This window comes from Nomascus leucogenys, chromosome 10, assembly GCF_006542625.1.
Source record: "Nomascus leucogenys isolate Asia chromosome 10, Asia_NLE_v1, whole genome shotgun sequence".
Lineage (NCBI taxonomy): Eukaryota > Metazoa > Chordata > Mammalia > Primates > Hylobatidae > Nomascus > Nomascus leucogenys.
The window spans coordinates 4,343,823-4,370,088 of record NC_044390.1 but is presented as its reverse complement, the minus strand read 5'-3'; the positions used below and the strand labels follow the sequence as shown (position 1 = coordinate 4,370,088).

General features: G+C 55.6%; 3 protein-coding genes across 7 annotated transcripts in view; 1 reads left to right on the top strand and 2 right to left on the bottom strand.

The window, feature by feature from the left end:
* The window catches only part of LOC115836941 (transmembrane channel-like protein 4), a 4,776-nt gene extending 1,161 nt beyond the window's left edge, over window positions 1–3,615 (bottom strand). The window contains exons 1-4 of the mRNA XM_030820103.1: window positions 3,314–3,615; window positions 1,260–1,408; window positions 287–519; window positions 4–131 (exon numbers count right to left, since the gene is read on the bottom strand). Of these exons, the coding sequence (XP_030675963.1) occupies window positions 4–131; window positions 287–519; window positions 1,260–1,408; window positions 3,314–3,336 (533 nt within the window). The 5' untranslated portion in view covers window positions 3,337–3,615. The remainder of the gene's footprint in view (window positions 1–3; window positions 132–286; window positions 520–1,259; window positions 1,409–3,313) is intronic.
* A 1,348-nt stretch (window positions 3,616–4,963) lies between these two features.
* Window positions 4,964–21,831, bottom strand: MBOAT7 (membrane bound O-acyltransferase domain containing 7). Of its 2 annotated transcripts, XM_003259751.4 has the most exons (8): window positions 21,354–21,831; window positions 20,446–20,524; window positions 20,231–20,360; window positions 19,208–19,334; window positions 15,586–15,745; window positions 12,610–12,970; window positions 10,625–10,801; window positions 4,964–5,982 (listed from the first exon to the last, which is right to left on the bottom strand). In XM_003259751.4, the coding sequence occupies exons 2-8, from the start codon at window positions 20,519–20,521 to the stop codon at window positions 5,595–5,597; spliced, it is 1,419 nt and encodes a 472-aa protein (XP_003259799.1). In that variant the 5' UTR covers window positions 20,522–20,524; window positions 21,354–21,831; the 3' UTR covers window positions 4,964–5,594. The 2 variants fall into 2 exon arrangements, with proteins under 2 accessions (XP_003259799.1, XP_030675578.1); XM_030819718.1 differs by lacking the exons at window positions 19,208–19,334; window positions 20,446–20,524; window positions 21,354–21,831 and having other exon boundaries at window positions 20,231–20,344.
* On the top strand, window positions 20,099–25,647 carry TSEN34 (tRNA splicing endonuclease subunit 34). Of its 4 annotated transcripts, none has more exons than XM_030819725.1 (5): window positions 20,099–20,177; window positions 23,359–23,605; window positions 23,721–23,946; window positions 24,098–24,355; window positions 25,164–25,647. In XM_030819725.1, exons 1-5 carry the CDS (start codon window positions 20,140–20,142, stop codon window positions 25,349–25,351), a joined length of 957 nt encoding a protein of 318 aa, XP_030675585.1. In that variant the 5' UTR covers window positions 20,099–20,139; the 3' UTR covers window positions 25,352–25,647. The 4 variants fall into 4 exon arrangements, with proteins under 4 accessions (XP_030675585.1, XP_030675588.1, XP_030675586.1 ...); XM_030819728.1 differs by lacking the exon at window positions 20,099–20,177 and adding an exon at window positions 21,981–22,178; XM_030819726.1 differs by lacking the exon at window positions 20,099–20,177 and adding an exon at window positions 22,298–22,384.
* Window positions 25,648–26,266: the final 619 nt, after the last annotated feature.

The window sequence follows — 26,266 nt, the reverse complement described above, 5'->3', positions numbered from 1 at the left end:
TGCCACTGACCGACGCAGGATGAGCAGGAGGCAGATGAGGCCAACGGCAAAGGCCCAGCACAGGTAGGTGACCGCCAGGCGTGGGCGGGGGGGTAGAAGCCATAGAAGAGAGGGGACCATTCCAGGTAACCCTGTGGGGGAAGGCGGTGCAGGGGCCACTGTGGGAGGAGGAGGGGCTCCTGGAGCTGCACAGTCAGGGTCTGGGGTCAGGGTTTGAGGTTCGTGTCATTGAAGGCACTGGGCTCACAGGTGGGCGGGGGAATCTCCCAGGGACCCAGGCACCTACTTCTCCCGAGAGCAAGTTGAAGAGCTGGGTGGCAAAGGTGACCAGGCCCTGGGAGTGGGGGTTATAGGGGCCGCAGGGCGAGGAGATGTCGGGGCCGGGAGGGCCTGGGGGAGCGCCTCCCAACCAGGTGGGCAGCAGCGTCATGCAGGCCATAAGCACAGACGCCAGCACGTTGAGAAGGAGCAGGAAGCGCAGCAGGGAGAAGTAGGACTCCGTGCCGGCGCCAAACTGGCCTGCAGGGGGCAGCAGAGAGAGGCTCAGGTTCTTTCCCGGGAGCAGACCACCCCCTCCCACCCCGGGACTGGGGCCCAGCCGCGCCTTTCTTTTCTTTTCTTTCTTTTCTTTTTTTCTTTTTTCTTTTCTTTTTTCTTTTCTTTTCTTTTCTTTTCTTTTCTTTTCTTTTCTTTTCCTCTCCTCTCCCCTTTCGTTTCCTTTCCTTTCCTTTTCTTTTTCTTTCTCTCTCTCTCTCTCTTTCTATATATATATATATACATATATATATATATATATTTTTTTTTTTTTGAGACGGAGTTTCGCTCTGCTGCCCAGCATGGAGTGCAGCGGCATGATCTTGGCTCACTGCAACCTCCGCCTTCTGGGTTCAAGCAATTTTCCTGTCTCAGCCTCCCAAGTAGCTGGGATTACAGGCGTGCGCCACCATGCTCAGCTAGTTTTTGTATTTTTAGTAGAGACGGGATTTCACCATGTTGGTCAGGCTGGTCTCGAACTCCTGACCTCGGGTGATCCACTCACCTCGGCCTCCCAAATTGTTGGGATTACAGGTGTGAGCCACCGCGCCCGGCTCAGCGGTGCCTTTCTCAGACCCAAGAGTCCAGACCCCCAGCCCCTCCTCCCTCATACCCAGATCCCAGCCCCTCCTCCCTCAGACCCAGGAGTCTGTCCCCAGCCCCTCCTCCCTCAGACCCAGGAGTCCAGGCCCTGCCCCCAGGACACCACCCGAACCCCACCGCACCCCCGATCCTCTTCAGTGTCCACGCCCAGGGCTGCAGGCTTCGAAAGCCTTCCTTTGTTTTCTCCTTGGATCTCCGAAGTAGCCGCACCCATTGGTCCGTCCTAGTTCTAGAGCCATAGACCACCTGGTCCCTGCTGGCATTTCTTTGCCTGGGAGGGAAACAGGCAGAAAATGAGGGGTTTCGCAGCCCCAGACTGGGAACCATCTGAATGTAGAAACAACCCAACAGTAGAATGGAGAAGTAAATTGTAGCCTATACATAAGATAGAATACTCTGTGGCAATAAAAAATAAACCGGCTGGGTACAGTGGCTCAATCCTGTAATCCCAGCACTTTGGGAGGCTGAGGTGGGTGAATCACCTGAGGTCAGGAGTTCGAGACCAGCCTGACCAAAATGGTGAAATCCTGTCTCTACTAAAAATACCAAAAAAAAAAAAAAAAAAACAAAAAAAAAGCTGGGCCTGGTGGCGGGTGCCTGTAATCCCAGCTACACGGGAGGCTGAGGCAAGAGAATCGCTTGAACCTGGGAGGCGGAGGTTGCAGTGAGCTGAGATGGCGCCATTGCACTCCAGCCTGGGTGACAGAGTGAGATTCCAAGGAAGAAAGAAAGAAACCTAATGCTAGGCAGAAGATGCCAGCACAAAAGACTGAAGACTGTATGATTCTATTTGCATAAAGTTGCAGAGCACAGCTAGCAAAGCTCTACAGAAAAGCAGGAGGCTGGGGTGGGAGAATCGCTTGAGCCCAGGTGTCGGAGGCTGCAGTGAGCTGAGATCGCACCACTGCACTCCAGCCTGGGCATCAGAGCAAAAAGGTTAGGGAGAAGAGGTTACCTTGTCCTTGTGAGGAGAAAGGGGGTGTCAGGGGAGGGACACACAGGGTGCTGTCATGCTGTGTCGCTTGCCCTAGCTGCAGTTTATCTGGGCTCTCACTTTATGAATACAGCCGTCCCTCAGTATCCATGGGGGTTGGTTCAAGGACTCCCTAAGAATACTGAAATCTGTAGATGCCCAAATTCCTTATATAAAACGGTACACTATATGCATACAGGCTACACACATCCTCCTGTGTTTATTTTATTTTAATTTTTATCTGATTTTTATAGACAGTGTCTCGTTTTGTTGTCCAGGCTGGAGTGCAGTGGTGCAATCATAGTCAATGCAGCCTCAAACTTCCAGGCTCAAGCAATTCTCCCGCCTCAGCCTCCCAAAGCGCTGGGTCTACAGGTATGGGCCACTACACCCAGCCCTGCAATGCACTTTAAATAATCTCTAGAAGCCGGGCGCGGTGGCTCACACTTGTAATCCCAGCACTTTGGGAGGCCGAGGTGGGCGGATCACGAGGTCAGGAGATCGAGACCACGGTGAAACCCCGTCTCTACTAAAAATACAAAAAAAAAAAAAAAAAAAAATTAGCCTGGCATGGTGGCGGGCACCTGTAGTCCCAGCTACTCGGAGAGGCTGAGGCAGGAGAATGGCGTGAACCCGGGAGGCGGAGCTTGCAGTGAGCCGAGATTGCGCCACTGCACTCCAGCCTGGGCGACAGAGCGAGACTCTGTCTCAAAAAAAAAAAAAAAAAAATCATCTCTAGATTACTTATAACACTTTGTACAAGGTAAATGTTATATAGAAGCTGTTCTTTTAACTTGTTTTTTTTGTCATATTGTTACTTCGATTATTACTTTTAAAAAATAGAGATGGGGTCTCGCTATGTTGCTCAGGTTGCAGTATAAAGCAGAGAGAAATAAATATTAACAGATTTTGGACACACACAGAGAGAAACTGAGGCAGAGACAGGATTGGTGGAGACCAGGGAGACGGCAAATCCCAGAGAGAAGGGACCCCAGAGCCACCGAAAGGCAGCACTCACCTGGAGTCCGAAGTAGAGACAAAGATGAGGAGAAAAAAGAAACCAAGAGAGGCAGCTCTGAGCGGGGCAGAGAGAGGCCCCAGAAGCCAGGAGCAGCAGAGGACAGAGGGAGGAGACTGTGTCCAAGGTATGGGAGAAGGGCCCAGTCCGGGCTGTGCGGGTCCCAGCTGGAGGTGGGGCCTCACCTGTGTGCCCGTCTGGCCTGCATGGGCCAGGGCAGTTCCCGGGAAGGGTGAGGGTCCTGCAGCTCTGTCTGGGTGACTTCTGTGAAGGCCTTTCTGCTCCTTCCTCCATCCTCCTCCTCCTCCTCCGCCAGCGCCCCCCAAGGCAGCACCCCAGGGCCTCGGTACCGAAGGGTGGCAGCACTCGGCAGCTCGTTCAGCACAGAGGACAGCGATGGGCCTGGGGAGGGGCAGGGGGCTGGGAAGACCTGGGAGTCTGGGCCCAAATTCCTCCTCCCTCAGACCAGGAAACCAGGCCCCCGGCCCCTCCTCCCTCAGACCCAGGAGTCCAGGCCCCCGGCCCCTCCTCCCTCAGACCCAGGAGTCCAGGCCCCCGGCCCCTCCTCCCTCAGACCCAGGAGTCCAGGCCCCGGCCCCTCCTCCCTCAGACCCAGGAGTCCAGGCCCCCGGCCCCTCCTCCCTCAGACCCAGGAGTCCAGGCCCCCGGCCCCTCCTCCCTCAGACCCAGGAGTCCAGGCTCCCGGCCCCTCCTCCCTCAGACCAGGAAACCAGGTTCCCGGCCCCTCCTCCCTCAGACCCAGTAGTCCAGACCCCAGCCCCTCCTCCCTCAGACCAGGAAACCAGGTTCCCAGCCCCTCCTCCCTCAGACCCAGCAGTCCAGGCCCCCAGCCCCTCCTCCCTCAGACCCAGGAGTCCAGGCCCCCGGCCCCTCCTCCCTCAGACCCAGGAGTCCAGGCTCCCGGCCCCTCCTCCCTCAGACCAGGAAACCAGGTTCCCAGCCCCTCCTCCCTCAGACCTAGGAGTCCAGACCCCAGCCCCTCCTCCCTCAGACCCAGGAGTCCAGGCCCCTGGCCCCTCCTCCCTCAGGCCCAGGAGTCTGGGTGCCAGCCTCTACTTCCCCTGGACCCAGGGGTCCACAGCCCTCGACTCTGTCCCCAAGCGTGGAACCCTCCTACTCCAGGGCAGTGGAGTCCAGGCTTCAACTTCCTTTTCCCTCTAGCTCAGGAGTGTGGGAACCCAGCCTCTCCTATTCCCGAGACACCCAAACTCCCAGCCCTTAGCCCTCCCCTCCTCCCAGACTAGCCTGGTTCTCCAGGCTCCTCCTCCTGAGACCCTGGAGTTCCAGCCTGCAGTTCCCTTCTCCCCCATAATATCAGGAAGTGGAACCTTCTCTCTTCAGGCCTCAGACTCAGGAGGCCAGGCCTCCCCTTTCCTCCTCCAGCAGGACTCCCACCTAGCCTGAAGGTGGGATGGATCTGAGCTTCTCCTGGCATCCCTACCTCCTCTGGCCTCCTGGCGGGCCAGCCACCCCCTAGAGGAGCCCCAGGCTTCTGATTCCAAGGTCGGGTTTTCTTCCATGGCCCCAGGCTGGGCTGTCTCTAGTGGCCACCAGGCAGACACTGCCTCAGGTAAGGGAGGGGCGGGGACAGGTGTGTACCTGGCCAGCAGGTGGCCCGGAGGGAGTAAGGTACACTTCCTGTGGTTTCTCAGGGCCGCTGATGCGAAAGGTCTCCTGGGAGCTGAAGTCCCCGTGGTGCCCGGGCCTGACCGTTTGGTTCCTGGGCTGGGCTGGGGAGCTGTACCTCACCCTGGGACTTCGTGGCCTAAGTCCTTCCCGCCGTTTATCACCCAGATACCTGCACAGACACGATGCCTTTGTGCAACACTTTATTGGGAAGGATTTACACATGGTGACCTGTCATAGGCCAAGCGATGAGAAGAGGGTGCCAGGAGCGTTGGGGCCCCGAGGTGGCTCAGGTGGAAGCCATAGGACGGCCGTCCCCAGGCCCGCGCATCCGCACCTGTTTCCCCTTTGTGAAATGGGAAGCTTATGCTTCCTTCCAAGTCTGCAATATCGTTGTGATGAGCTAAAAGTGGAGCGAAAACCACAAGGAAGAGGCTTCCCACTCCCAGGACCTGCCCCCAAGCTCCGACCCCACATTGTGGATGCAGAGAAAGGGAATTGCCCAAAACCCACTGCCCAGGGGCCCCTTCCGTTTTGGGGAAGTGCAGTGCTCTCTGGATAGCCAGAAGCTGGAGCAGTCGCCAGTGAGGCTCTTGTCTGGACAATACTTTGATTTTGCAGGAGTGGAGGTGGCCCCTGGGCAGAAGGCAGGGAGGACACCCCCGGGTCTGCTGCAGTTGAAGGCAGGGTATTTAGAGCTGGGGAAGAGGAAATTCTCTCCAGGACCCTCTCCAAGGTAAGGACTCTTTCTGGGGAGGAGACAGCAGCCTGGTTCACAGAATTCCCGGGACTAGCTGGCAGAGGGAGCATCGTGACAGCTTACTCCTCCCGGAGCTTCTCCGGGGCAAGGCTGGTGGGCTGGGATGCTGCCTTCCGCCGGCTGGGGCTGCCCCCACCCAAAGCCAGCCCCAGCCCCAGGGCTGCCAGGGCCAGGAAGTGGATACAGAAGTAGATGGAGGCCCAGTACCGAAGTGTGTCAGCCAAGGAGAGCAGCACGAAGCCCATGCACATGTAGTCATAGGCACGCATCTTCAGGAACCAGTGCAGCCAGTCCCAGGCCTTCTGGCCCCCTGGGCTCAGCCGTCCCCGCAGGGCTGACTCCAGGCGGCCCTCAGCAGCCAGGCACAGCGGGATGGTCAGGAAGCTCAGGTAGTAGCCTGGGTGGAGGCCGTGCCAGTAGGCGCTCAGCAGCATGGTCCAGGCGCTCCTGGGGAGGCAGCTGGGAGTCAGGACCTGCAAGTCCAGGTCCCCAGTGCCCACTGCCCCCAGATCCAGGAGTCCAGGACCCCAGCCCCGCCTCCCTCAGACCTAGAAGTGCAGGCCCAGCCCCTCCTCCCTCAGACCCAGAAGACCAGACCCCACCTCCCTCCTCCCTCAGATCCAGGAGACCAGGCCCCAGACCCTCCGCGCTCAGACCCATGCCCCTAGCTCCAGAAGGTGGAGGAGGCTATAGGCCTCAGTCTCCTTCAAGGATCCGGGAGCTCGCAGCCTTCCATACACACTCAGTCCTATCAAGACCCTCTCCTCCTCTAAAGATTTAACACTTTATATTCCACTCCACTGCCCTTCCTCTCCCAGGACCAACAAGTCTAATTCTTCAGCCCAGTGGTTTTTTTTTTTTTTTTTTTTTTTTGAGACGGAGTCTCGCTCTGTCGCCCAGGCTGGAGTGCAGTGGCGCGATCTCGGCTCACTGCAAGCTCCGCCTCCCGGGTTCACGCCATTCTCCTGCCTCAGCCACCAGAGTAGCTGGGACTACAGGCGCCCACCACCACGCCCGGCTAATTTTCTTTTGTATTTTTAGTAGAGACGGGGTTTCACCGTGTTAGCCAGGATGGTCTCGATCTCCTGACCTCGTGATCTGCCCTCCTTGGCCTCCCAAAGTGCTGGGATTACAGACATGAGCCACTGTGTCCGGCCTAGCCCGGTGGTTCTTAACGTGGGGTCCCAGGTCTGGCATCAACATCGCCTGAGAACTTGTGAGACATACAAATCCTTGTCCCCACCCCTTTTGCACCAGAAGCCCTGGTTAGGGTGGGGCCCAGGAGAAGTCTTCCAGGTAACAAGTCCTCCAGGTGACTTAGATGCCTGTTAACATTTGAGAACTCCTGCCTGGCCCATGAAGGTCCAGAAGTCCCTGGCCTGTGGTGCTTCCTTACTCTGGGCCCAGGAGATATGTTCCTCTTCCTCCAAGGCCCAGCGCCATCTTTCCTCACTCTTTTTTTTTTTTTTTTTTTGGAGACACAGTCTCGCTCTGTCGCCATGCGACAAGGCTCAATGCAACCTCCACCTCTTGGGTTCAAGCTATTCTCATGCCTCAGCCTTCCAAGTAGCTGGGATTACAGGCAAGTGCCACCAAACCCAGCTAATTTTTGTATTTTTTGTTGTTGTTGTTGTTCAGACGGAGTCTCGCTCTGCCACCCATGCTGGAGTGCAGTGGTGCAATCTTGGCTCACTGCAACCTCTGCCTCCCGGGTTCAAGTGATTCTCCTGCCTCAGCCTCCCGAGCAGCTGGGACTACAGGTGCCCACCACCATGCCAGGCTAATTTTTGTATTTCTGTTAAAGACGGGGTTTCACCATGTTGGCCGGGATGGTCTCGATCTCTTGACCTCGTGATCCACCCGTCTTGGCCTACCAAAGTGCTGGGATTACAGGCGTGAGCCACCGCGCCCGGCCATTTTTGTATTTTCAGTAGAGACAGGGTTTAGCCACGTTGGCCAGGATGGTCTTGATCTTCTGACTTTGTGATCCACCCGTATTGGCCTCCCAAAGTGCTGGGATTACAGGTGTGAGCCACCGCGCCCAGCCTTTTTTCTTTGTAGAGATGGAGTCTTGCTGTGTTGCCCTGGCTGGTCTCGAACTCCTGAGCTTAAGTGATCCTCTCACCTTGGCCTCCCAAAATACTGGAATTACAGATGTCAGCCACTGCACCTGGCCAACTCTTGTTTTCTTGAGAAGGGAGGACCGTTGGCTTTCTGGTTCTTCAAGAGTGTGGAGGTTGGGTGCAATGGCTGTGGCACCTGTAATCCCAGCACTTTGGGAGGCTAAAAATACAAAGATTAGTCTGGCATGGTGCCACGTGCCTGTAATCCCAGCTACTAGGGGGGCTGAGACAGGACTGCTTGAACCTGGGAGGGGGAGGCTGCAGTGAGCTGAGATCACGCCACTGCACTTCAGCTGTAAAAGAAACAAAAACAATGAATCCTGTGCATTCTAAGGTGTTTAGGAGCATGCCTGGCCTCCACCCACTACATCCGACTAGCCCCTTCCAGTTACAACAGCATGTCTCCAGGGACTGCCATGTGTCTCCTCGGGGTGCAGCAGCAGCACAACTGCCCCCAGTTGAGAAGCACTTGTCTAAACACTGGGGTGCTTTGACCTGACCTCAGCCCCAGAGCTTTAAGCATCACCTATACCTGGCCAGATGCAGTGGCTCACGCTTGTAATCCCAGCACTTTGGGAGGCTGAGATGGGAGGACTGCTTGAGGCTAGGAGTTTGAGACCAGCCTGGTCAACACAGCGAGACCTCATCTCTATATATTTTTTAAAAGGTTAAAAAAAAAATTAATTAAAAAATTTTGGCCGGGCATGGTGACTCACGCCTGTAATCCCAGCACTTTCGGAGGCCGAGGCAGGTGGATCACTTGAGGCCAAGAGTTCAAGACCAGCCTGGCCAACATGGTGAAACCCTGAGTCTACTCTTGGCACGAGAATCACTTGAACCCAGGAGATGGAGGTTGCAGTGAGCTGAGATCACAACACTGCACTCCACCCTGGGTGACAGAGCATCAAAATAATAATAATAATAAATAATAATAATAAAAATTTTTTAAAGTACAATTTACACCTGATGCTGCTCAAGCATCCCTTTTAAGAGCAACTTTTCCCGTAAGCGTCAGAATCACATAATTACCTATCCAATAACCTCAGCTGGAAATCTAAGTCACCTCAAAGTCAATGAGACTAAATCCAAGCCCTGTTTCCTCATCCTTCTTACTCCCCAAACTTACTCCTCCTGGGTCTTCCCCTTCCACCTTTATCTAATTAAATTACATTAAATTAATTATTTATTTTTGTTTGTTTTTTGTTAGTTTTTTTTTTTTTTTTTTTTTTTTTTTTTTTTTTTTTGAGACGGAGTCTTGCTCTGTCGCCCAGGCTGGAGTGCAGTGGCGCGATCTCGGCTCACTGCAAGCTCCGCCTCCCGGGTTCACGCCATTCTCCTGCCTCAGCCTCTCCGAGTAGCTGGGACTACAGGCGCCCGCCACCACGCCCGGCTAATTTTTTGTATTTTTAGTAGAGACGGGGTTTCACCATGGTCTCGATCTCCTGACCTCGTGATCCGCCCGCCTCGGCCTCCCAAAGTGCTGGGATTACAAGCGTGAGCCACCACGCCTGGCCATCCGTTAGTTTGTTTTTGAGACGGAGTCTCGCCCTGTCACCCACGCTGGAGTGCAGTGTCGCGATCTCGGCTCACTGCAAGCTCCGCCTCCCGGGTTCACGCCATTCTCCTGCCTCAGCCTCCCGAGTAGCTGGGACTACAGGCGCCCGCTGCCACACCCGGCTAATTTTTTGTATTTTTAGTAGAGATGGGGTTTCACCGTGTTAGCCAGGATGGTCTCGATCTCCTGACCTTGTGATCCACCCACCTCGGCCTCCCAAAATGCTGGGATTATAGGCATGAGCCACCGTGCCCGGCCTATTTTATTTTATTTTGAGACGAAGTCTCGCTCTATTGCCCAGGTGACCTCGGCTCACTGCAACTTCCGCCTCCCGGGTTCAAGTGATTCTCTTGCCTCAGCTTCCCTAGTAGCTGGGATTATAGGCGCCCGCCACCACGCCCGGCTAATTTATTGTATTTTTAGTAGAGACGGGGTTTCTCCATATTGCCCAGGCTGGTCTTCACCATATTGCCTTGACCTCAAGGTGATCCACCTGCCTGGGCCTCCCAAACTGCTGGGATTACAAGTGTGAGCCACCGCTATGAGTTTCTACTTTTTTTTTTTTTTTTTTTTTTGAGACAGAGTCTCGTTCTGTTGCCCAGACTGGAGTGCAGTGGCGAGATCCTGGCTCCCTGCAACCTCCGCCTCCCGGGTTCAAGCCATTCTCCTGCCTCAGCCTCCTGAGTAGCTGGGACTACAGGCATGCACCACCACACCAGGGTAATTTTTTTGTATTTTTAGTAGAGACAGCGTTTCACCATGTTGGTCAGGCTGGTCTTGAACTCCTGACCTCATGATCCACCTGCTTGGGCCTCCCAAAATGCTGGGATTCCAGGCCTGAGCTGTCGCGCCCGGCCTGAGTTTCTGCTTCTAAAGGCTGCACAGATAATAATGTCAAGCACAGAGTCTCCATTCAATAAATATTGGAAGAATGAAAAACAATAAAAATGAATACATAGCACGCACTTACCTGTCATGCCTCACATTAAATACATTTCACATTTTATCACATTCAGTCCTTCTATCTACCTATGAAACCAGTAATAAATAGCATTAACTCCATTTAACACTTGAGGAAACTAAGAGGTCAACTAACTCCTCAAGGTTTCTCCATAACCTGGACAGCCAAGATTCCAGGAAGCTGCCTATTGAGTCCACAGGACTCAGTACATTGCTTCTGTTGAGGGAGGCTGACTTTACAGAAGTAGAAACTGAGGCCCGGAGAGGGGGAACGATTTTACACCAGCATGCGGCCACTATAATTAGAGGCACGGTAAAACCAGGCTAAACAAACTACAATTCCCATGAGCTTCCGGAGCAGGGGCCCAGCCAGGGGAGCTGCAGGCTACCCTGGGGCCTGCTGGGAGATGTAGTTCTGCAGTGTCACCTGAGGCTGGGCGGGCTCACTCACCGCAGGACATAGGAACGGGTAGGTGCGCTCTTGTAGATATACTGCGCCAGCCACCACTGCACCGTCATGTTCCAGTACCGCATGCCATCGCGCACCCGCACGCAGAAATCTGTGCTGTAGCAGTCGATGTTGCGGATGGTCTCATAGTCATACTCCAAGGAAGCCGCCTTCTCCGGACTGGGGGGTGGAGGATGAGGGTGGGGGACAGACATGCAGCTCAGCCAGGCCCCCTCCCGATGCCTGCTAGTGTCCCAGCCCCGGATGCTAACGAAGGGATCCTGGCCAGGCAATCGCCCTCTGGCTGTCAGACTTGCTAGGGCAACAAGGGAGGGTGGCCCAGAGGGTGCCTGTAAGGGAGGAAGATGGGTGGGCCGGGTGGTACAGTTCACTGACAATGGGGTTCTTCCTCTTTTGCTACCTAATAGGGCCTGCCACAGCCATGAAAAGCCTTGAAGGGCTATGGTTGCTAAGCTATGAGTCCTTTAGCAACCGAGCTCAGTATATTCAGAGAAGCCTCCAAGGATGGTCCCTTCTAAATTGTCAGACACTGCAGTTGCCAGGGAAGTTGTGGTTATCATCCCTAATAACAAGGTGCTTCACGGTTGCTAGGGAGATGTTCCAGGCGCCAGTGGGGTCCCTATGATCTTTGTTGCTAAGGAAAAGGCATTCCTTAGCAACAAGGCCTAGGATGTTTAGAAAGGCTTTTAGAAAGGGGCTTTCTTCCTGGGCGCAGTGATTGTTGGAGAAGTGTCGCCTCTAGCAATACAGTGGCTCCCTCATCACTTGTGTCGACAGCCCCAGCACTGGGAAACATTGGCCCATATGAAGCCTTGGTGGCCTCTGATGACGGGAGGGGAGCCATCCTTTACGGGTGAGGACCGAACAGATTTAGAAAAACCTTCAACTCCTGCTTGGCTTTACTAGGGGGCATCCTCTCTCTAGCAGCTGGAGGTCAGGGCACGGTTATTAGGGCAGTGGTAACAAATTCACGTGGGGCTGTCACTACCCCCACAACAGAATGGCAGTTTGTGACTAGGGGCCAACCCTAGCAGGGAGTAGTTCATCATTTACATCAACGGGCTGTTCCCCCAGCCGCAGTCCAAGCCCCTGGGGAAAGGCTGACTGCAGCTGCCAGGAACAGAAGGGCAGTCTACTCCTGGTTGCCGGGGGTGCCATTTCCCTAGCAACACGGGGGCAATACTTCCTCAGCCACAAGAGAGTCCACAGCTATGGCCGTGCGACTTGCCTAGCAATGCCGGTACTAGGGGGTGGAGCCTCTCTGGTAACAAGGGTCAACCCATAGTTTCCAGGGGAAGGTTTGGCTTCCTTAGCAACAGTGTAAGTGTAATTGGTAGGAATGGCTGCCCTCTGCTGGGGAACAGCACTGGGCAGGGATTGGAAATCGCTATTTCCTTGCAGAGGGCTGCTATGTGAGGACATCTGACGGGGTGGAGCAGTGCTACCTCCTAGCAACAAAAGGGGCAGTGCAGGGGGTGCCATATCTGCAGCAACAGAGCAAAACTTCTGGCAAAAAGGAGGTGAACTACTGTTGCTAGGGATCCTGCTTCCCTAGCAAACAGTGGCGTTCCGTTGCTAGGGAACCGTTTCCCTAGCAACAGAGGGTGACCCACCACTAGCAAAGGATGGCATCCCCAGCAAGCAGGAACAATCTGGTTCTGGGGGGGTGACACTTGCGTGGCAACAGAGGTGTGGCACAGGGTTAAGTCACCACCTTTTCCTAGCGACAGGGGGCAGTTCACCATACTGTGGGGTGACAAGCGCTAGCAACAAGGGGCATCTGTCAGTACCAGGGGTCTTTTCCCTACCGACAGGGGCTGGCAGGCTGTGGTTGCCAAGGGGGCGACACTGCTAAAAGGTGGTGGCCCTGGCCCCTTGCTCCCCGCTCTCCTCCCTGCTAGGGACAGAGCCAGCCCTTGGAGGTGGGGGCTGCTGGGTCTTGGGAAGCCTCCCTCGCGCCGCCTGACCTGCTAGGGGGTGGGCATTGGAGGGTGGGGCCGCCTCCGGCCCGGGCTTTGGCGGCCACGGGGTAGGCCCCAAAGCCAGCGGCAATGCAGCCGCACTCGGCGGCAATCCAGGCCACGTAGAAGCGCATGCGGAAGGCGAAGAAGACGGGGATCATGTAGAAGAGACGGGCGGGCAGCGGGCGGGCGTAGAAGGCGTCCTCGCGCACGGCCTCCAGCGGGAAGAGGTGAGAGGAGAGCAGGAACAGCAGGCCGAAGAGCGGGGCCGGCCAGGCGCGGCGCAGCAGGGGCCGCAGGCTGGGCACGGCCCCGGGGAAGGGCTGCTCCAGCCAATCCAGGTAGGTGCGGTAGCGGAAGAACGGGCCTGTGGGGCGGGGAGGGAGGGCCGCGGTCAGACAGGCAGGTGGGCAGAGCTCAAGTCTGCAGGAGGAGGAGAGGGAGCTTGGAAGGAAGGTGGGAAGAGGGAGTGAGAGGGACAGAGATGGGCGCCGGGGAGGCCCCAAGGGTAGGGACAGAGACCCTGAGAGATGGGGATAAGGAAAGAGAGACAGGGGGGACAAGAAACTCAGAGAGACAGAGACAGTGACAGAAAAACAGACAGAGGGGCCGGCGTGGTGGCTCACACCTGGAATCCCAGCACTTTGGGAGGCCTAGCTGGGAGGACTGCTTGAGCCCAACAGTTCGAGACCAGCCTGGGCAAAACGGCAAGACCCCATCACTACAAAAAATAAAAATTAGCCAGGTGTGGTGGAGGGCACCTGAATTCCCAGCTACTGGGGAGGCTGAGGCAGGAGGATCGTTTGAGCCCAGGCTGCAGTGAGCAGTGACTGTGCTACTGCGTTCCAGCTAGGGAGGGAGGGAAGGAGGGAAGGAGGGAAGAAGGGAAGGAAGGAAGAAGGGAAGGAAGGAGGGAGGGAAGGAGGGAAGGAGGAAGGGAAAAAGGGAAAGACGGAGGGAGAGGGGAAGGAAAGAAAGAAACTAGGAGATAGCTGTGGTCTTTAGCTACATGATGGTGGGCCGGCCTAGAAAGGGTGTTAAAATTTTTAGGCTGGGCACGGTGGCTCACGCTTGTAATCCCAGCACTTTGGGAGGCCGAGGCGGGCAGATCACGAGGTCAGGAGATTGAGACCACGGTGAAACCCCGTCTCTACTAAAAATACAAAAAAAAAATTAGCCGGGCATGGTGGCGGGCGCCTGTAGTCCCAGCTACTCGGAGAGGCTGAGGCAGGAGAATGGCGTGAACCCGGGAGGCGGAGCTTGCAGTGAGCCGAGATGGCGCCACTGCACTCCAGCCTGGGTGACAGAGCGAGACTCCGCCTCAAAAAAAAAAAAAAATTTTTTTTTATATGTTCACAAAGACCGTATGTTTAGGTCAATGCAACATGAGAAGTTAAAAAGAAAAAAAAATTAAAATAAATAAATAAGACCACGTGTTGCATGATTCCATTTATAAGTGCAATGTCCAGAACAGGCAAATCTTTACAGATAGAAAGTCAATTACTGGTTACCAGGGATGGATGGAGGTTTGCGAGATGATGGATATGGGGTTTCTTTGCAGGGTATGAAACTGTTCTGAATATAACTACACAGTGGTCATGTTTGCACAACTCTGTGGATATACTAAAAATCAGGGAGTTGTATGTTGGTTTTTTTTTTTTTTTTTTTCAGGAAATCAAAGAAGCCAAGAGTTGTATGTTTTAAGTGGATGAATATGTGAATTAGAATTCCCTAAAGCTTTTATTGGAAAAAAAAAAAAAACCTTTGATGAGGTATACATTAATGAAAAATATTTTCTTTTTAAAATTTCACATATACACACACACACATACATATATATACACACATGCACACACACATACGTATGTATTTTTTGAGATGGAGTCTTTTTTTTTTTTTTTTGAGGCGGAGTCTCGCTCTGTCGCCCAGGCTGGAGTGCAGTGGCGCAATCTCGGCTCACTGCAAGCTCCGCCTCCCGGGTTCACGCCATTCTCCTGCCTCAGCCTCTCCGAGTAGCTGGGACTACAGGCGCCTGCCACCACGCCTGGCTAATTTTTTTTTTTTGTATTTTTAGTAGAGACAGGGTTTCACTGTGGTCTTGATCTCCCGACCTTCTGATCCGCCCGCCTCGGCCTCCCAAAGTGCTGGGATTACAAGCGTGAGCCACCGCGCCCGGCCGAGATGGAGTCTTGCTCTGTTGCCCAGGATGGAGTGCAGTGGTGCAATCTCGGCTCACTGCAACCTCCGCCTCCTGGGTTCAAGCGATTCTCCTGTCTCAGCCTCCCAAGTAGCTGGGATTACAGGTATACACCACCATGCCTGGCTAATTTTTGTATTTTCAGTAGAGATGGGGTTTCACCATGTTGGCCAGGCTGGTCTCAAACTCCTGACCTCAGGTGATCTGGCTGTCTCAGCCTCCCAAAGTGCTGGGATTACAGGCGTGAGCCACTGCGCCCGGCCCTTTTAATTTTATATTTGTTTATTTTTTTAACATAAAGGTTTAAAATAAAGGGACGGGATCTTGCTATGTTGGCCAAGTTGATCTTGAACTCTTGGTTTCAAGCAATCCTCTCACCTCAGCCTCCCAAAGTGCTAGGATTATAGGCATAAGCCCCCAAGCCCAGATGAAAAATATTTCCTTAAACTGAAAGTGGACCCTAAGCTGTGAATATTTGTTGTCTGGGCAGCAAAAATATCAGGTTGACATAGATCTTTACCTCCTTTATCTCTTCTCTTTGCTCCCAATACGCTACAAGGAGAAGAGCAAGGAATCGCTTAGGCTGAGAACAGCCAGCTTCTACCCCAAAGCAGCTCTGGTCCAGCGGAGGTGTGACACGTAGACCCAGACACGTGCTCACCCTCACAGCAGCAGATGCTAGGATGGAGGTTGCCCCGGGCAGGGCGGGAACACAGAACGGGCACTCAGGGCAGAGGGGGACACAGGTGACAGAGTGGCAGAGCTGTCAGGGCAGCCCCACTCACCTGTCATGATTCCCACGTAGCAGTAGCTGTAGCTGAGCGTCTCCATCAGGGAAGGCACGTCGGGCAGCAGCCCCAGGGTGGGCCCCTTGCTGAAGCCTGAGGCCATTTCCTTCCTCTGGGCCAGGTGCAGGTCCTGGACTTCACTGGCCAGGCTCACCAGCTGGGTGGAAGGGGGTGGGCAAGGGGCCAGGTCAGACTCTGGGCCCTTCCCCACACCCATCTCCCTTGCGCGGCTGCCCTCGGCAGCCAAGGGGTGCTGGGTGCCCACAGCTCTGCACATCTAGGTTGTGTGTAACGCCTCTAGCTGGGCGGTGTTCCCCAGTGCTCAGTCCCAGGCCCTCCTCCCCTCTTTCCCTTTTCCGTGCTTACCTGCTCTCACGCAATCGCGGAGGTTTCGATACTATCCACACGCTGAGGATGCCCAAACGCTACCCCAGCCCCAGACCTATCCATCAAATGGCTTATTGGCATTTATACTCGGATGCCTCCAGGCACCCCAAATGCACCGGAAACGGAACACGATGTTACCCACCCCACAAGGTAGATCCTCTTTAGTGTCTCCCCTCAAACAACAGGCCACCAAATTGTTCAAGCCAAAAACCTCCCTCACTCCCCAAATCCAATCCTTTAATCTTTTTTTTTTTTTTTTTGAGACAAGTTTTGCTCTGTCACCCAGGCTGGAGCATAGTGGCGCATCTCAGCTCACTGCAAACTCCGCCTCCTGGGGGCTCAAGCAATTCTCATGCGTCAGCTGGCCAGGCTGGTCTCGAACTCCTGGCCTCAAGTGATCTGCCCGCCTTGAAATCCCTGAAGTTTGAGTCTGTTGCCTCTTTCCATCTCCACTACTGAGCTGAATATATTGTACTATCCACCCTTTCCCACCAGTCCAAAGGTCTACCCTATATCAATAGATCTCCTTCTTCCAGCTTGTGGCTGGGTTGTCAATATAAATCCCTGGCTGGAGACGAAGTCAGAAGAGGGAGGGCAGGGCTTTTATTCCCTTGTGAGATGGCCTTGGGCTGGCCGCCACTCTTGATAGATCATTTCAAGGTGGGTGGCTCTATACACCCTTTAAAATAAATAATTTTGGCCAGGCGCGGTGGCTCATGCCTGTAATCCCAGCACTTTGGGAGGCCGAGGCAGGCGGATCACCTGAGGTTGGGAGTTCGAGATCAGCCTGACCAATATGGAGAAACCCCATCTCTACTAAAAATACAAAAAATTAGCCGGGCATGGTGGTGCATGCCTGTAATTCCAGCTACTCGGGAGGCTGAGGCAGGAGAATCGCTTGAACCCGGGAGGCTGAGGTTGCGGTGAGCCAAGATCGTACCATTGCACTCCAGCCTGGGCAACAAGAGTGAAACTCCGTCTCAAAAAAAAAAAAAAAAAAAAAAAATTTAGGGCCGGGTATGACGGCCCACACCTGTAATACTAGCACTTTGGTTGGCCTAGGCAGGCAGATCAATTGATGTCAGGGGTTTGAGACCAGCCCGGCCAACATGGTGAAACCCCATCTGTACTAAAAATATAAAAATTAGCCAGGTGGTGGGCGCCTGTAGTCCCAGCTACTCGAGAGGCTGAGGCAGGAGAATCGCTGGAACCTGGGAGGCAGAGGTTGCAGTGAGATCACACCACTGCACTCCAGCCTGGGCAACAGAGCAAGACTCTGTCTTTAAAAATAAATAAAATAAAAAAATTAATTTTTTGTAGAGACAGGGTCTCACTATATTGCCCAGGCTGGTCTTAACCTCCTGGCCTCCAGCAATCCTCCCACTGTGACCTCCCAAAGCGCTGGGATTATACAAGTATGAGCCACTGCACCAGACCTAAACAACCCTTTTTCCATCCAGGTACGACAACCTGACCCATTTCCCCTGGGCCTAGGGTTGGGATCGGCTCCTTCTGCCCGTCTGGCGTTCAGGCACCATCCCTTCTTGCTCCTCTACACCCTGCCCACATGGTGGCCGCCCCTTCAATCATCCTAAATGCACATTTCCTGCTGCAACTCAGACCTACCCACAGCCAGCCGACAGCCTGCATCAAGCCACCACAGTTTGTCACCTGGACTTGGATAAAGGAGGATCCCTTTATCTAAGTCCATCCCATCTTGCCCTGTTCCACTTCAATTCTCCTTCAACATCCAGAACGAGTTTTCTTTTCCTTTTTTTTTTTTGAGATGGAATCTTGCCTGGGAAGTCCCAGGCTGGAGTGCAATAGCGGGATCTTGGCTCACTGCAACCTCTACCTTCCAGGTTCAAGCAATTCTCCTACCTCAGCCTCCTGAGTAGCTGGGATTACAGGTGTGAGCCACCACACCTGGCTCATTTTTGTATTTTTAGTAGAGACAGGGTTTTACCATGTTGGCCAGGATGGTCTCAAACTCCTGACCTCAGGTGATCTACTCGCATTAGCCTCCCAAAGTGCTGGGATTACAGGTGTGAGCCACCGCAGCTGGCCTAGAACGAGTATTTCTATTTATTTATTTATTTTTGAGACGGAGTTTTGCTCTTGTTGCCCAGGCTGGAGTGCAATGGTACGATCTCAGCTCACCAAAACCTCTGCATCCTGGGTTCAAGCAATTCTCCTGCCTCGGCTTCCCAAGTAGCTGGGATTACAGGCATGCGCCACCACGCCCAGCTAATTTTTTGTATTTTTAGTAGAGACAAGGTTTCTCCATTTTGGTCAAGTTGGTCTCGAACTCCTGACCTCAGGTGATCCACCTGCCTCAGCCTCCCAAAGTGCTGGGATTACAGGCGTGAGCTACTGTGCCCAGCCAGAACGAGTATTTTTAAACATTTAAAACTGGTCACATTGCCTCTTCTGGCAGCAAACCAAAAATCCCCTCTTCCAGCAGATCTCAGTCCTCCACGGGAAGAAGTCCAACGTCCTCACGGTCTCCAGCCAGGCCTAGCACGGTGTCAGCCCTGCTGCCCATTCCCTTTTGCTCGTCCCACAAAGTAGATGTGGCTGGTGCAGCCTGTGGAACCCAGCCTGCTCCCCTCCACACATCCTACGGCCTGAAATGCTCCTCCACTAACCCCTCTCTCATCCAACCCACTGCTGCCACCGCTGAGCTCCCACGGGGCACACTGAATGCTGGGAAGGCCACACTCCCTACCTAGCATGAGTGCCGTGTTCGCGGATAAGCCGCCAGTAGGAAATCGTGACTCTGTGGGTCTGGGGTGAGCCCTGGGATTCTGTTTTCACCCACCTTCCCAGGTGATTAGGACCTAGACCTGGATCCCTAGTTTTGTGCCCTTCACCAAGTACCTTCTCCCCAGAGCTGGTTTTTCTCCTTTGCAAAATAGCTGGCTACAGAGATTCAAGGACAGCATGTTGGTAAACCACCCAGCTGGGCCTCTGGCACACCGCAAGCACCCAGTGGCACCTACTGTTACACTATGTGGGTTATTTCCCCACCCCAGGAGGAGCTGGGAGGTGAAGACCTGCCCAAGGGCATGTGAATGGGGAATGCTGTGCCCAGGGCAGCAAGTGAGGTGACGCCCCACCCCCAGGGTGTGTAGGAGGTAAAATCCCGGGGAGCCGCTGGAGGGGGAGGTAAAGTGGGAGGTGAAGGGGCCCACAGGGAGGCTGGAGGGGAGTGGCAAGCCCCGAGTCTGACCTTCAGCGTCAGCAGCAGCTGGACGGCATTGGTGAAGGGCGTGGGAGTGGGCAGGCCCAGGAGGCTGAGGGCTCGGAAGAACAGGAGATAGGAGAAGGTCCAGGCCAGAGCCAGGGCGTGGCAGGAGCTGGGCAAAAGCAGGAGGCGCGCTGTGTTGGGCACAGAAGTCTCGGCCTTGGCCACTCACTCCATCAGTCCAGCCACCAATCCTCCCCCAACTCTCCCCATTCGTTTAGAGACAGAAACACAGAAGGGCAGAGAGAGGACAGGAGGGTGGATGTAGGGACGGAATGAGTATGATTGAAACAGTGGGAGAAGAGGCTCAGCCACATAAAAACACACACCAACAGAGAAGAATGAGGTAAAGAGAAGCTTTGAGTGAAGACCCTGCAATCCTCCACTTTTTCTTTATTTCCAAGGTCCAGGGCTCAAGAAGAGAGAGGTGGATATGAATGAATATGAACGGTGGCTGGGCCAGCAGACACAACGTCCACCTCTCTCCATGACGTGGATGTAGCGGACTGGGACAAACACACAGGGACCAGACGCAGAAGGCAGGGGAGGAAGAAAAGCAGATGAAGGCCGGGCGCGGTGGCTCACGCCTGTAATCCCAGCACTTTGGGTGGCTGAGGCGGGCAGATCACAAGGTCACGAGTTCGAGATCAGCCTGACCAACATGGAGAAACCCCGTCTCTACTAAAAATTCAAAATTAGCCAGGCGTGGTGGCGCATGCTGGTAATCCCAGCTACTCGGGAGGCTGGGGCAAGAGAATCGCTTGAACCCGGGAGGTGGAGGTTGCAGTGAGCCAAGATCGCGCCACTGAACTGCAGCCTGGGCAACAGGAGCGAAACTCCATCTCAAAAAGAATGAAAGAAAGAAACAAACAAACACGAAACAGAGAAATGAGCTGATCAACAAGAGACAGCCAGAGATGAGGCAGAAGCTGAGAAAGACTCAAAGAGGAAACAGGTTGCTTCCCCCTCTCCCCTCCTCTCCCTCTCCTCCCTCCACCAAATTCTCACCAGGGCTGGGCCTGAATGAGGGCCCAGGTCCCGAGGATGGTGACCAGAGAATGCAAAGTGTGGGGGCCACAGGTGAACAGGGTGAGCCCCAGGCCCACAGCGGCTGCCCCCCATCTCTTCAGCCCAGGACCTGCAGGGGGAAGGGACAGCATAAGCCTGGAACCTTCCAGAGGGTCCCCCCCTTTATTTTCCCCTGGGGAGGGAGCCTGACTCACCGGCTTTCTTAAAGAGGAAGCCGATGGGGATGGAGATAAGAAGAACCACTAGATAGGTCCATTCTTCAGGCGACATGGTCTGGGGGAGGGGCAGAGATTCACAGTGAGAACCCAGGAATCCGGGCCCCCTGCCTCCTCCCTCTTCGAGGATCCAGGAACCCAGCCCTCTAGACCCCAGTTTTTGAGGATGTTGAAGTCTGAGCCTCAGTTCCTCTCCTTTGAGAACCTAGCAACCCGGACTCCAGCCCCTTCCTCCTTGGAGGAGACAGGAATCCACCCCCAGCCCCTCTCCTTTGAGCGCACAGGCCTCCAGCTCTCCTCTCCTTGGAGAACCCAGGAAAGTGTGGGGATCTCCCAGCACCCAGGCCCCTCCTTTGCGAACGCAGAAATCAAAGCTACTCCCCGCACCCATACTGGGGACCCACATTTGAAGACGCCCCTCTTTTAAAAACCCAGAAACAGCACCCCTCCCGGACCCTTCCTCTTCGACAGCCCAGGAATCTAGACTTCCGAGCCCCCTCTTCCAGAGAGGATCCAGGAACCCAGACCCCCTCTTTGGATCCCCCATTCCCCGGCCCTTGTGAAACCAGATATCCGGACCCCCCCAGCCTTTCTCCTCCGAGACCACCCAGAGGAGCCTGGGCCTCCAGCTTGCGCCTCCTTCGGAGCTCCAGACCCCTCTCCTACTGAGAACCCGGGGATCGAACACCCTCCCCTCCCCAGGCCCAGGCCCAGGCCCAGCCCCAACCCGTCCCGCGCACCCCAGCGCATCCCCGGCAGAGCCACAGGCGGTTGCGCCAGCCCCGAGCTCCAACGCGCCGCCGGGCCCGCCCCGCACCCGCCAGCCCGCAGAGACCCTGCCGCCGTGTAACCTCGCCTCGCCACTGGGCGCCGCCACCCTGGCCCACCTGAGCTGCTCGCCGGGCAGTAGGCGGCCGAGCAGTCCCAGCCCGCTGGCCGCCGCGGCTCCGGCCACGCCTCCCCCGCCCAGCGCGCCCCCGCGCCTCCTGCTCCTTCTGGACGCCCGCCGGGCTGCGCGGATCAGGCCCGGGAAGAGGTCACGGTCAGGGTCCCGGGCGGGCAGGGAAGGAGCCCCGGAGCAGGCGCCGAGAGCGCGAATCGGCAACGGGACTTGAGTCCAGGTCCACACTGTGATCCGAGCTCCGAGTACGTGAAGGGGCGGGCCTTCGGGCTCGGAACAGGGAGGAGCCAAAAGCTTTGGACCCGAAGGGGAACAGACGGGATCCGGAAAGGAGGCGGGGTCTGGAGCTCGGCGTGAGGAATGAGGCGGGGTCTCCTTTCGGGTTCCTTCGGGCACAATCGGGAGCTTGAGTTCACTGGAGGCGGGGCCACAAACTTCGGCTCACTTCGGAGATAGTCGAGAACGGAAAGCTGGGGCCAGTGTGGGCGGGGCCACATGTTTCGGCTTTCTTCGGAGATAGTCGAGTCCTTAGGGTCACTGTTCCGATGTGGGCGGGGCCACAGACTCGGCCGGATGTCGGTGGGGCCACAAGCTTCGGTTTACTTCGTAGATAGTTGGGTACAAGCGACGCTGGGGTGATAGGCGGAGTCAACAGGTTCGCCAGAGACCGATGAGTATTTACAAGGGGGCGGGGCGAAAGCGACTTGCCCTCAAAGGGGCGGAACCCCGAGGGCCGGCGTGCGTCTACGGGACCCGGCCAGGGTGAGGATCCTTAGGTTCCCAAGTTGAGGAGAGGAAGCGGCAGAGAGAGGTGCGCTTAGTGGGGCGGGGCCAAGGTGGCCCCCGCGGGAGGGCGGGGCTTCGGTCCTGCGAGGGGCGGGACCTGACTTCCCGCGTCGCTGATGGGGCTGGATGACGAAGTTGACGAGGGTGTCGGCATGAGGGGGTGGAGGAAGGAGCGCGTGGTGCGGTGCATAGTGGGTGGCTCCGCCTCGACTGCGAATTACTGTTTATGAGGTGACTCGCTGGTTCTATCGGTGGACAGTGGGACATTCTGAAGGAAGGCAAGGAGGCGGACTGAGCGCTCCCAATTGGGGTGAGCCCGCCGGGGCGGAGAGTGGACGGCGGGTGCCCAGGGGGTGGGGCTTTCGCTGTGGGGTTCAGTCGTCGGGCGGGAACTCCCCAACTGGGGTGCGCTGGCGCTCAGAGGGGGCGGGGCAACAGGCTGCGAGACTGCTGGGAGCCGATGACGCCCGAACGCCGAACCTAGTGCGTCCGGGAGGAGGCGGGGCTACGGATTCGGCCGAGCCGAGAACTCCCGAATGTCAAATTGCTCACGTTCGAGAAGGGGGCGGGGCTGCGGATTCGGTGAAGCCGAGGACGCCCGAACGCCGAACTTCCTGTGCTCGGGAGGGGGCAGGGTTTTGTACTGTGGGAGTCTGAGAGCGAGTAGGCCCGAAAGCCGAATCACAGTCGTTCGGAAAGAGGAGGACCGAAGGCCCGAGCGTCCCGAAGAGGGTGTGGCCTCGGCGGTGCCTTAGCCTCGAGAGCTTCTGACCCCTGACGGGAACACCCGAAGGGGGACGCCCACTTTGCAAGAGAGTGGTGCCAAAATGCACCTTTGTAAGGGGGCGTGTCGCCGCGCTTGCGGAGGTTTGTTTTTCAGACTCCAAGGCGCAATGGTAGGTACGGCAGTGTGGGCACAGAGCGGGTGCCGACCGCAGGGACACAAGGGTAGAGCGGGGCCCCGGGGACTTGGCAAGGGGCGAGGGCCGGGGGCTCGTCTCCGGCGGCCGCGCGGCCTGGTGGGATCGCCCGGGGGCGGGGCCTGGCGCTCGGGCCCAGCAGGTGGTGAACGGCGGCTGAGCGGGGCCCCGCCCCCTGAGGCCTAGGGGCGGGGCTTTGCCGAGACCCCGGAGGCTTTGGGTGCGCTGCGGCGGTCCCCGGCGCGCAGTTGTTTCGGTAACTGCTTTGCCTCCCGGCTCCCGCAGGAGGATGCTGGTGGTGGAGGTGGCGAACGGCCGCTCCCTGGTGTGGGGAGCCGAGGCGGTGCAGGCCCTCCGGGAGCGCCTGGGTGTGGGGGGCCGCACGGTAGGCGCCCTGCCCCGCGGGCCCCGCCAGAACTCGCGCCTGGGCCTCCCGCTGCTGCTGATGCCCGAAGAGGCGCGGCTCTTGGCCGAGATCGGCGCCGTGACTCTGGTCAGCGCCCCGCGCCCAGACCCTCGGCACCACAGCCTGGTAAGGGGGCGGGGCTCGAACTCCTGGGTTCGGTGGGAGCGGGACCTGGGAGTCAAGATTCCTGGCTTCCGAAGGGACCATAAGCTTGGAGGTTCCAGCGAAGTGTGCTTCTCAGGCCCTGACATCCTTCAAGCGCCAGCAAGAGGAGAGCTTCCAGGAGCAGAGCGCCTTGGCAGCTGAGGCCCGGGAGACCCGTCGTCAGGAGCTCCTGGAGAAGATTACGGAGGGCCAGGCTGCTAAGAAGCAGAAACTAGAACAGGCTTCAGGGGCCAGCTCGAGCCAGGCTGCCAAAGAGGATGAGACCAGTGATGGCCAGGCTTCGGGAGAGCAGGAGGAAGCCGGTGAGCATGGGAGGTGGAGTCCAGGGACCACGGGAAGGAGAGGAGAGATCTTTTAGGAATTTTAGCTGGGAATCCAGTGCCTGGGTCTCCCTGAGGGTGAGAAGACTTTGCCCCTTGGATTTACCAAACTCTTCTCTGTACTCCCCACCAGGCCCCTCCTCTTCCCAAGCAGGACCCTCAAATGGGGTAGCCCCCTTGCCCAGATCTGCTCTCCTTGTCCAGCTGGCCACTGCCAGGCCTCGACCGGTCAAGGCCAGGCCCCTGGACTGGCGTGTCCAGTCTAAAGACTGGCCCCACGCTGGCCGCCCTGCCCACGAGCTGCGCTACAGCATCTACAGAGACCTGTGGGAGCGAGGCTTCTTCCTCAGTGCGGCTGGCAAGTTCGGAGGTGACTTCCTGGTCTATCCTGGTGAGTATGGGTTGGAGCCTCTGGTCGCTGTGCCTTTTCATACGATCCCAATGTATTCTGCGTTTTTCTTTTCTATCTTTTTTTTTTTTTTGTCTTAATAGAGGTGGGGTCTCTATTGTTGCTCAGGCTGGTCCCAATTCCTGCGCTTAAGCAGTCCTTCCACCTCGGCCTCCCAAAGTGCTGGAATTACAGGCCCAGCTGCATTTTTCTTTTTTGTCTCACTTTCTCTTAGCCTCTGAAATTCATAGACAGGAAACATTTGGGAGCTCCCGAACTCATTGGGCAAGCAGTTTAACGACTTTTATTAAATGATTACTGTGATCCAGAAGATTCACTTAGAAGTAAGTTAGACATCAGGCTGGGCGCAATGGCTCACGCCTGTAATCCCAACACTTTGGGAGGCCAAGACAGGTGGATCATCTGAGGTCAGGAGTTTGAGACCAGTCTGGCCAACATGGTGAAACCCCGTCTCTACTAAAAATACTAAAACTAACTGGGCGTGGTGGTGGGTGCCTGTATTTCCAGCTACTCGGGAGGCTGAGGCAGGAGAATCACTTGAACCCAGGGGGCAGAGGTTGTAGTAAGCCAAGATTGTGCCATTGCACTCCAGCCTGGGGGACAAGAATGAGACTTCGTCTCAAAAAAGAAAAAAAAAAAGCCTAGAATTGGAATAGTTGGGTCCAAGAGCATCTGTTTTAGAGTATCCATAGTGATGGCTGAAATGATCTCAAATCTCCCAGTGGTCGTTCCCGTGGTGTCCAGCCCTCTGCCATTGGTCACTGCTTCAGTGCCTCTCTCCCTCCCCCAGGTGACCCCCTCCGCTTCCACGCCCATTACATCGCTCAGTGCTGGGCCCCCGAGGACCCCATCCCACTCCAAGACCTGGTTGCTGCTGGGCGCCTTGGAACCAGCGTCAGAAAGACCCTGCTCCTCTGTTCTCCGCAGCCTGATGGTAAGGTGGTCTACACCTCCCTGCAATGGGCCAGCCTGCAGTGAGCTCCAGAGACCTAGGGGGATGTGGCTGTGTCTGCAGCAAGAGCCTTTCTGGAGGTTCCCCAGCTTTTCTCTGGGAGCCTAGAACATCCTACCTTTCTCCGTGGTTAGTTTTTGATTCCAGGTTTTCGAACACTACGTCCTTTTTATGTTCTTCCTTGTTTCAAAGCACTTATTGGCTGTGTTTTTGTAGTTCCCTGTTTTCACACCGTGAGCTTCCCGAGAATGGGGTTTGATTCATCTGTTTTCTGCAGGGTTTAAATCTCAGGAGGTCTCAATAAACTTGTTATATAAATGTTCATGATTTGAATGTTTACGACAGTCCTGGTACCTGTAGATGGTCTCATCTGCATGTACAGATGAGAAAAAGGCCTGGAGGAGGGGGAATGATTTGCCCAAAGTCACACGCTTAGTAAATAGCAGGCTTGGCCTTTCAAAATTGGTTTTCTGACTCCTAAATCTGCACTCTTTCTACCGCACTAAACTTCCTTTTGAAAAGATCTCTATGAAATTTCCCATATGCATACAAAGGTTATAAATAAAAATATAGGCCGGGCAGGCTGGGCGTGGTGGCTCACGCCTGTAATCCCAGCACTTTGGGAGGCCGAGGTGGGCGGATCATGAGGTCAGGAGATCAAGACATCCTGGCTAACACGGTGAAACCCTGTCTCTACTAAAAATACAAAAAAATTGGCCGGGCATGGTGGCGGGTGCCTGTAGTCCCAGCTTCCCAGCTACTCGGGAGGCTGAGGCAGGAGAATGGCATGAACCTGGGAGGTGGAACTTGGAGTGAGCCGAGATCACGCCACTGCACTCCAGCCTGGGTGACAGAGCGAGACGCCGTCTCAAAAAAAAAAAAAATATATATATATATATGTGTGTGTGTGTGTGTGTGTATATATGTGTGTATACATATAT